Consider the following 9,763-nt stretch of genomic DNA (forward strand, 5'->3'; position numbering starts at 1 on the left):
GAGAATGGTAATTAATTTAGCTTCAAGTCACAGCTGCTAGTTAAATTCTGCTTTCTAATACTTTTCAGTTTATATACTACTTGTATACTACTGTATGCTGAGAACCAATTTCTGTTTTTCATAAAGGTTTGTTTATATCATAAGAATGGCAAAGAATTTTTTACAGATAAACCTTCTGTCTCTGACTTCAAAACAAAAAACCGGCATTTCAACAATTAAGGGTATGTTGTTTAATTTGGGTATTTAACTTATTGAATTAAGATTTGTTTTTGTGAGCTTTTCTTTTGGGCAATTAACAGCTAAACAAAAATAAACTGGCCAAAAATAAATGACATAAAGAAACAAATTATATATATGTTTAGAATTCTGTACCTCTTGAATTTATAGAGAATGAATTTTCGTGCTTGTAAAAAGTTTATTATAAATGATGATACAAAATTGTGTGTATTGAAATAAAAAATTTAAGCTAGTCTTGTCGTGCGGATTAAATGTGGACTGTCTGGCATTACATCCAAGGGTACAATATATATTTCAATTTACTATATGAACCGTAACATCAAATATACAATTATAGTTCTTATATATTAGAAAAACCGGTTAGTGGTATTGTGGAAATTTAACCTGGAAGAGTTTTTCGGCGACTCCGGCTTCTGTGTTGTTGGCAGCTGCTGTAGATTGTGCGGGACAGAAAAATTCATTCTTCTTAGAAATACTACTTAATACTTGCTTTTAGGAAAAACATATTTGTGACTTTGCTGCGGTGTATGATTTAATATTTGAAATTTAGGCATTGTCTATAAACGACAATTGTAAGTATACGTACATTTTATCTGGAATATTTGGCCCTTGCTTGTTTACATACTCGTACTTCGCTCTACTCCACTTTCATTTCCTTTTAGCTACGACAGGTTTCGTTTACACAATTTTATCCAGTTAAGTGAAATGTATTCATTGTGTTTGTTATTGTTTTTGTAGCAAAGCTGGTGCTGATGTGTTTTTGCTGTTGACACCTGAAATGCAAAACACATTTGCCATCGGATGCAGATGCAGATGAAGTCGATCTGGTTGTGGCTGTGGGTGTGTCTGTGTTTGTGAATGTGTGTCTGTGAGTCTGTGTGTGTGGCGGTGGCTTACAGCTACAGCTTTTTCAAATGAGAGAATTTTGAGCAAATTGGTCAGTTGTGAAATTTTTGAACTCTGTAGTCAACGCATCTTCTGTGGTTACATTTTTGAACTGGATTGGTAAGTTGGTGTCGCACGAGTCTTGACCCCTTCAGGAGGTAACGAGTTTGTGTTGGCATAACTGGTTCTATTTATGTATACGAGTATAGTTATGTGTATCTTGGTGAACAAATATCTGTATATATTTACTATACTATCTCCACGCACAGCTTTTGTTTCACTCTAGTTTGTATATTTTCAGTTATTTACACAAGTGTTTTTCTCTCACTGTTTGTGGGTGTCGCCTATATTTATAGATCTGTTCTATGTGGAACCCCACTTGTATTGGCTATAACATGCTTTTTTGGCGCCTGATTATGGAGCCCCAGTGGCCTAATGGATAAGGCATCGGCCTCCTAAGCCGGGGATTGTGGGTTCGAGTCCCATCTGGGGTAAATAGATTGTAAATTCTTTTTATTCCCCAACTGACAAAATCCCTCAAATTTTGAATAATGCACAATTTTCGTAATGCTCCGCCTTCGTTGTTAAATTTTGCATACGCCACATTACAATTCAATAGCATATCGACACACGGAGAAACCGAAAAAAGAACTCCCGGGGAAACGAGTCTTAACTCTTCCACTGCTTAACTTTTGTACCGCTGGCAGGCTATGGGCGGGCCTTCGAATCAACGCCGATGGAAGGCAACCAACAGACAGTCGAGCTAGTTGAAGCGACCTTTGGCACATTTGCATTAAGTGCCACTTAACATGGAATTTCAATATTTTATGCAAAACATTTCAACCCAATGCCAAAAAGTAGCGAAGTTCACAGCTCTGTCATTGTTGTTGGCGTTGCTGTTGCTGTTTTTGGAGTCTCGTTGTCTCGGGGCATCGGTGGAAAGTTTCAATAACTTCTCCATTGCCGCACACGCATATATACTATATACGTACTATGTGTATGTATATCCATCAGTGAAAATCCCGTGAATCACTCATGTCAGTGATTCAACCTCCAACGCTGCTGCCAGCCTGCTTGCCCGCCTGTCTGTCTGCCTGGCTGGCTGGCTGGCTGAATGGCTGACTACTGCCTCTGTCTGGATTGACTGTCAACGGGATTTGCGCATTGACTGTAGCGCCACCAGTCAAACCCAACTCCAGCGCCAATCGCAATCTCAATCCCAATCCCAAACAACGAAATTTTCACACTTCCTTTTATCCATTTATTCGCGTATCGGTTAACACGCACTGAGAATTGGATTTTGTGTGCGTGTTGTGTGATGCGTGTGTTTCCTGTTGTTTTTATTTTTGCATTGCATTGAAGGAGTTGTTCCTGGGGCTGTTTCAGAAGTTTCGTTACTCGCGAAAAGTTTATAATACAATTTAGTAGTTTCATTTTGCGGTTCGTAACCACAGTATATTCAGATTGCAGCGATGCGAAAGAGCTTTTGGTTTGTTGTTTGCTTTCTGCTTATTATAATTAATTTGATAGCAATTTAAATAAAGCTATAGCTTAAACACGAGTATCAGTGCAAACATATTTTATACGTTTCAGATTGAAGATACGCTCTACCAAATGAAAATTGAACTGTTTTTTCCCTATAAATACGCCAAATTGTAATCTTTAATTTTATTTGCTTTAATGATTCAATATGTACATCAAATACAAGGAAGAATTTCACATTTTGTATTCACAGTCTATTTCAAATCTGAATTAAGTAAACTAAGAATGAATACAATGCAATAACCAAATGGGCTTCAGTCTCGAAACGAATGATTACTCTTTATAGCGATGCCAGAAAAATGGTTTCACGATGTTTTAGAAAGAAATGTGAAAAATGAGCTAAGTTTTTTATTCAGAAAGCGATGATTATGAAAGATTACTAATGATAGGCGAAGACGTAAACTGCAGCAAACTTTGTTATTAAAAAGTTATGTGGTTATTAAAGCATGCGTTTTTCATGTTCCGACTTTAGTCGGGCATTTAGAAAATGACACTACTATTGTGTTGTCATATATTTTAAGAATCTTGTTGGTTTCTTTTTAGTTGCGTTTGCTTACTTTCGTATCAAATTATAGCAACAAACCGTTTTTGGATTTAAGTCCATAGTGTTTTGTAATTTCAATAACGAACTTACCGGTGAAGTTCCTTCGTTGTCTTCTCGTTTATCTATATATTTTGCTGAGTTGCAGAGATTATGCAATGGAGCTTTGCGTAATTTCGCCATCAAATATTTAATGTAATTCTTTCGCGCAATGGAACAGGACTTAAGTCGAGCGCTAAGTTTTAAGTTCTCCACCTGGGGCTTAGCGCGGCCAGTGAAGCAAACGTCGAAAGGCAAACAAAGTTTTTTTGCCAGTCACCATTTAATTTAGTCAATTCAGCGCTACCTGAAATGAAATGCATGGAAAGCTTTCTAGCTTGAAAAAAGCACTGAAGCAGCCAAGTCAGAAGTCAAGTCAACCAACATGGCGTTTCGTTTCATTGCACTGTGCGCCGCAAAGTATGCAGCGTGCAGCTGAAATTTTTATGAGCATGCTTTCGACTACCGCTCGACTCCAGCCACGCACCGGTAGCCCCCTTCTCCATTCTCCATTCCCTATTCCTTATTTCCCATTCCTCAACCCAACACCACCACCATTTGGCAAGCGTGCGAAAATTGCACAAAATCAACAGAAAATTTACTTAACTTTGACTGCAGCGACTTTTCAGCTGATTAAAATATCATCAGCATAGAAATGCGAGTTGAATGATGGATGGAGGGGGATTGGAAGTAGAAGTGCGCGAGGTCAAAAGAATGTGTAATTTGCATTTTTCACATTACTTTACTAAATGCCTTGGCTTAGTTGTAATTTTTGAACAGCCTCGAAGGCTTACGCGCCAACTGGCGCCAGTCTTCAAGCACGCACTCTTACGAGCATGCATCCGTTTGGTGACTTCCATGCCAAGCAGCTCACCTACAATTGTTCCTCTTCGAACCAGTTACCAGCATTTTCTTTTAATTGATTCAAAATCAATTGTGTAGTAGTTTATAAATGTTTTTGTTGATGCAAAAAGGCTCCAATCTAAAAGGTATATAAGGATTAGGAATAATAAGTGGCAAACAATAAATTACACATTATTTTGTTGTGTTGAGCTTTTATTGGCTTAGAGTCAAGTAGTATTAAATCCAAAATATATGTACTTGAAAATTTCTACAAATTTGCTTGTATTTCGAAGACTCTTCAAAGAGATTTCATAGGTTGTCGATATTGATCGTGATATTATTACACTGCTATCTGCTTCAATGGTCAATTGAACTTTCTGGCTTCCTTCGGATAAATAAATTAGTTCTAATTGTATACTAGTTCGCCGAACCTTTCGGGAGGACAGCACCACATGTTCAAAGGCCTTGTGCTGATTTCACTTTGTGTTTACCTTTAATGAAGTTTTGCGTGAATTTCGCTTTGAAGTTCGCTTTGAAAGTACGGACCAGCAATTAAGTTAAAAACCGTAGCCTTGCCTTGGCATGCATGCTAACTGGGACCCATTTCTCGTATCTAAGCCTGCCCGTTAGGCAGCCGACACATGGCTTGCTCCAATATTTAACCTCTTTGTTGCCATAAAACAAACGCTGGTCGAAACAAATTTCATGCACCTCGGGAGGCACTAAATCAGTGCAATTTTCATATCGCCAAACATTATTCACCAATCCTTGTTTGCTTTCTGTGTGAGTGTGAGTGTGTGTGTGCGTGTAGTTTTATTCTTTTTCTTTTTCTTTGAATATTGTTGTGCAATTTCGAATACATTACATAGAATTTGCAGGCAAACTTTATGTGCACTTAAAATTGAAGCTGAAATACGAGCAGGCAATAGCATTTTGTGCATTGTCCCAAGAAGCTTCGGACTGCACCACAAAATTGTAGAACCGTGATTCTCGACCCGTTCCCTGGTGCTGTTTGTGTTTCTGCATTTCCACAAATACTACTTTAGAAAAATGTAAATTTATTGTGGCAACCATTTGTAGAGGCAGCAACAACAAGCAGACAAAACTGCCAACGTCCTGGTAAACACACATATATAAGCATTTCTACGTTTTTGGCACATAAGCGAGAATGTGCTGTTCAGTGAACGAAAAGGTAGAGTTGCGTATTTCTGGGCATACCTTGAAAAGCAGGCAGGTGATAAAAATACTAAAATAAAAGTGTCCTACCATTGGCGTACCTTCATTATAGCTTATTTGTTCAATATCTATTATGTATATAAATGATACTACTAGGAAATAGGTGGGAAACGGGGCTCACAAGATCTTCATTTTGGTACCAACACAATATTAATAATTTTAAAAAACTAATAAAAATGTTCTTTAAATACCTAAAGCAACCCACAGCGGTGCCTTCATACAAAACAACAGCAGTCCAAAAACTAAACAGTTTAAATATAAATTTTAAACACACACTGATAAAAAAGTGGCATAGTACAGATGAATATTTTCATATTAAATTAAATTTCTACTATTTTATATTCCAATCAAATATAAACATCGTAAATTTTACTAAAAACATATTTAATTAGTGATTTTAATATAAATAATATTCAAAACAAAGTGTAAAATTTTGTTATTAAAGTGTGTCATATTCAGTTTAATGTTAAACCATATGAAATATTAATAAGCACACACTTTACTGCACGGAATGCACGCATTCTTCTTCTTCTTTTGCGTTCTTTTCGCAAATAATGCATACACACAGCGATATGTATCGATATTCTTTATGACGCGCGTCGGTCAATTGTGAGTTGATTTTTGTCAAAGACGGACGTGTGCCAAAGTAATTAATTGAATTATAGTGAAAAAAAAAACATAATAAAATAGTGATTGTGTTGGAATAAATTGATCTGCGTAAGTATGAACATTTACATATGTATAATATATTTGTACGCGTACACACATACATACAAAATTGCCATTTATAGTTTCTTGCATCGTGTCCGCAAGAAACATAATTTTGTATACAACATATTACGTGGTAGCCTACATACAAACATATGTATGTGCATATAGCGTAAATGTCGTCGTAATTGTGACTAAATAAAGAAGTTAAAATATGTAAAGCTTCAAATGTGTGATATAGTTGTTATTTGGGTACATATATATGTATGTATATACATACATATATGCATATATTGTGTACGTAGATGCATATGAAAAAAAGAACAAAATATACAGTTTCATACGCATGCCACTGCATAGCAACCTATTTTTCGCGGTAATCTGTACTTTCCGCGTAATCGCTATTTCTCTTTTGTCTCAGTGCAAGAAGCGACGCGTCATTCAATAGTGTACAGATTTTTGTGAAAAATGAACGCGCTTGACCATATGCATATAGTTATGTATTTACATACATATATTGGCAATTAATAACTGCTGTACATGCTTAATTGACTCACATTATAAGTCTTCAAATAATTCATTTTTTTATAAATTCCTAAAAATATATGTACTTATAATTGAACATACGTACATTAATACGAGTATGTATGCGTGTGTAGGCAATGCAAAATGTGATCATTTATTTAGCATGTAACCATGCACAAACGTGGTTGTGCTATTTACTGCTTAACCTTTGAATATGTGTATACATATGTATGTACGCATAATAAATGCTGAATAATAACTTGGTGTAATTAGTATTTATTAATTGTTTGATTTTAGGTTATGCGCGAAGTTTAGCAGAATAGAAGAGGAATCACTTAATAGCAGTGAAGCAGACACATTTCAGGATCCTGTTGATGAAACACTTCATAATGCATTGAAGACTGCCTTGAAGAGAGAAGTTTCGGATTGGAATGCAGTACTTGATAAGTGGTCAAAAACTTATGAATTGCGTCGTAAAGAATCCCAAACCTTGAATGCATGCGAATTTTTGCAAGAATGGCCGAAGTATACCGATTCTCGTGCAGTGGATTTGGTAAGATTCCAGGCCTTCCAAATGTTTAGTTCTTCAGTTATATTTTTAGTTTTATTTGAGCTTTTTAACTTCAGCTTTACCCATATTACATTTTTTGAAATCATCCAACATTTACAAGATTATTTTATACGTAAATCATTGAAGTTTTTTTTTTAAATTATGTTTTGCAGATCAAGCTTGATTTTACAATTGCGTATCCAGGAAAAGAATCTATTTTATTATCTAAATGGGATAATTTTAAAAAGAAAATAGTTATATACTATAAGGAAAATATTCACAATGCTACATGTAAACATTTATTGGAACAAGTTCAGTCGGCGGAATCTATTGGTAATTTTATATATTATTGCTGTGCTTGAATTATTGATTACAATTAAAAATATATTTCACTGATATTTTAGATTCTTCGGACTACATAATAACAGCTCTTCTACCGTCGGTCTTACCTTCTAACAGTTGGCATTCATCTAAATCAAAGACTTCAAGAACACGGGTAACTTTATTGGACTCACAGGAAAGTCTCGTGCTTCGTTTGGATACAATTGGGGACTACGAGCGTAAAGTAAACAATCTTATTTGCAAAAATTACGGTAATTCAAATACACTTCAACCTTTTATCATTGTGGAAGGCGTGAACTCCAACGATATAAAGTCGTTCTTTGTATACTTTGATAAAACAATATACAAATTAGATTCATTTATTGATTGTTTGGATGTTTGCTTCAAACTTTTTAACACCCTAAATCTGCATTATCCAATAGCTTCGAAGTTTCCATGGCTATTCATACAAAAATACTTTTATGAAATTGACACGCCTTATGATGTAAAGTCTGCAAACTTAACTGCTTTATTAAGTTTTATGAGAAAGTGAAAATAAAACATTGCTGTAAAAATGTTTCCATGCTTTCGATGTAACAAAAAATTTAACACTGCGGATTTATTAATCCATCATTTACAAAATGATCATGTTTTAAAAAAGCCTGGGTTCTGTGACCCGTTACAATGCAAAATTAACAATTGCAATCAATTATTTTTGAAATATTGTATATTTAGAAAACATTTATGTAAGACACATGAAAATGCGATTGGTGACTCCTTTTATGAAGATTTTGTTTCTCAAAATATGGTTAACCCGGATTTCCATTCACATGAAATACAAATTGAAAAAGCCTGTTTAGTAAAATATAATAGTTTTGATTTAGACGACAGTTTTAATATCCAGGAATATATAACAGATCTAAAAAAAAATGTCTTCAATTAACACTTGGGCTGCATTCTAAATGTTTCATGCCTAGAAATGAAGTAACTGCTATTCAATACCTGATAACTAAATTGGTTTCGCCTATCTCCAAAGCTCTCAATTATTACAGCGCATGCAATTCTGAAACTAAAGAAGCACTCGAATGCATTACTTCCTTTTTAACCAGCCCGTTTGAGGAAATAAAATCGGAATACCGGCTTTTTAAATTTTTAAAAGAAATGCATTTATTTGAAGATCCCAAGTCATTTACTGTATCAAATAAAATCGGCCCTAAATTTAAAAAAGGAAATGCATCTCTTTTCCCGAATAAAATAGATATCCATATTATGCCTATAAAATTTCAAATTAAATCATTTTTTGAACTTCCTAATGTTTTGAATCTAACACTTCAAAATAAAAAATTACTTCAAAATCAAGGTAACCTTATTAACTTTGTAAATTCTGAAACATTTGCAAACAAACTGCAGAATTTTCTTCCTGATGACATTGTGATTACATTTTTTCTGTATTTTGATGACTTTCAAATAAACAATGCTTTAGGAGCTCATGTATCTTCTATATGTGGCTGCTATTATTCATTTCCAACCTTGCCTCAGCATTTATTATCCAAATTAGATTTCATTTTCCCGTTTGCATATATTCCATCACATGCATTGAAAAGAAATGACCATGAAATCATTTTTAACCACTTATTTCGTGAGCTTGAAGAATTAGAAAATGGAATTGAAATACAAATACCTGAAGGATCAAAACAAATATATTTTGTTTTAGGCCTTATTTTAGGAGATAACTTAGGATTGAATTCTATATTTGGTTTTGTTCAATCATTTAAGGCTAAGCGATTTTGTCGAGTGTGTAAAAGAAGTAGCTTAGAAATGAAATCAGACAGTGAAGAGCACAAAGAGTATTTAAGAGATAAAAATTGTTATGAAAATGATTTGGAAGCAAATAATTTTTTAGAGACTGGTATTAAAACTGTTTGTATATTCAACGAACTAAAAAACTTCCACGTAACAGAAAACTTTTATTTTGATTTGATGCATGATGTTTTAGAAGGCGTATGTGTTTACGGTATTTGTCAAACCTTAAACGCTTTAATTAATGAAAAAATTGTATGTTTATCAACAATTAACAGTAGAAAAAATCTGTTTTCTTATGGCGAAATAGAAATAAAGAACTCGTCACGACCGCTAGAATTAACTAAACTTAAGAAAAATGAACTTAGAATGACAGCTAGTGAAAAATTTTGTTTCGCTAAGTTTTTGCCTTTAATAATCGGAGATCTGATTCCAGAAAGTATTCAGCATTGGATTTTATTTACAAAACTTTTGGAAATTATTGACATTCTGTTTCAAAATAAATTTACAACAAAAGATTTAAAAAACTTAGAAAC

The 9,763-nt window shown here is 34.3% G+C and overlaps 1 protein-coding gene and 1 non-coding gene across 3 annotated transcripts; both read left to right on the forward strand.

Annotated features, from left to right (window-relative positions):
* The first annotated feature begins 1,543 nt into the window (after nt 1–1,543).
* On the forward strand, nt 1,544–1,616 carry Trnar-ccu. The gene has a single exon. It is a non-coding gene; the product is annotated as a tRNA-Arg (tRNA).
* Nucleotides 1,617–5,930: 4,314 nt separating this feature from the next.
* Nucleotides 5,931–8,299, forward strand: LOC115634059. Of its 2 annotated transcripts, none has more exons than XR_003996402.1 (4): nt 5,931–6,040; nt 6,854–7,109; nt 7,280–7,439; nt 7,511–8,298. XR_003996402.1 is itself a non-coding variant. In XM_030531603.1 (4 exons), exons 1-4 carry the CDS (start codon nt 6,771–6,773, stop codon nt 7,978–7,980), a joined length of 900 nt encoding a protein of 299 aa, XP_030387463.1. In that variant the 5' UTR covers nt 6,626–6,770; the 3' UTR covers nt 7,981–8,299. The 2 variants fall into 2 exon arrangements, 1 of the variants encoding a protein (XP_030387463.1); XM_030531603.1 differs by lacking the exon at nt 5,931–6,040 and adding an exon at nt 6,626–6,784 and having other exon boundaries at nt 7,511–8,299.
* The last annotated feature ends 1,464 nt before the right edge of the window (nt 8,300–9,763 follow it).

The sequence above is a fragment of the Scaptodrosophila lebanonensis genome, unplaced genomic scaffold, assembly GCF_003285725.1.
Source record: "Scaptodrosophila lebanonensis strain 11010-0011.00,11010-0021.00 unplaced genomic scaffold, SlebRS2 tig00000001-arrow-pilon, whole genome shotgun sequence".
Lineage (NCBI taxonomy): Eukaryota > Metazoa > Arthropoda > Insecta > Diptera > Drosophilidae > Scaptodrosophila > Scaptodrosophila lebanonensis.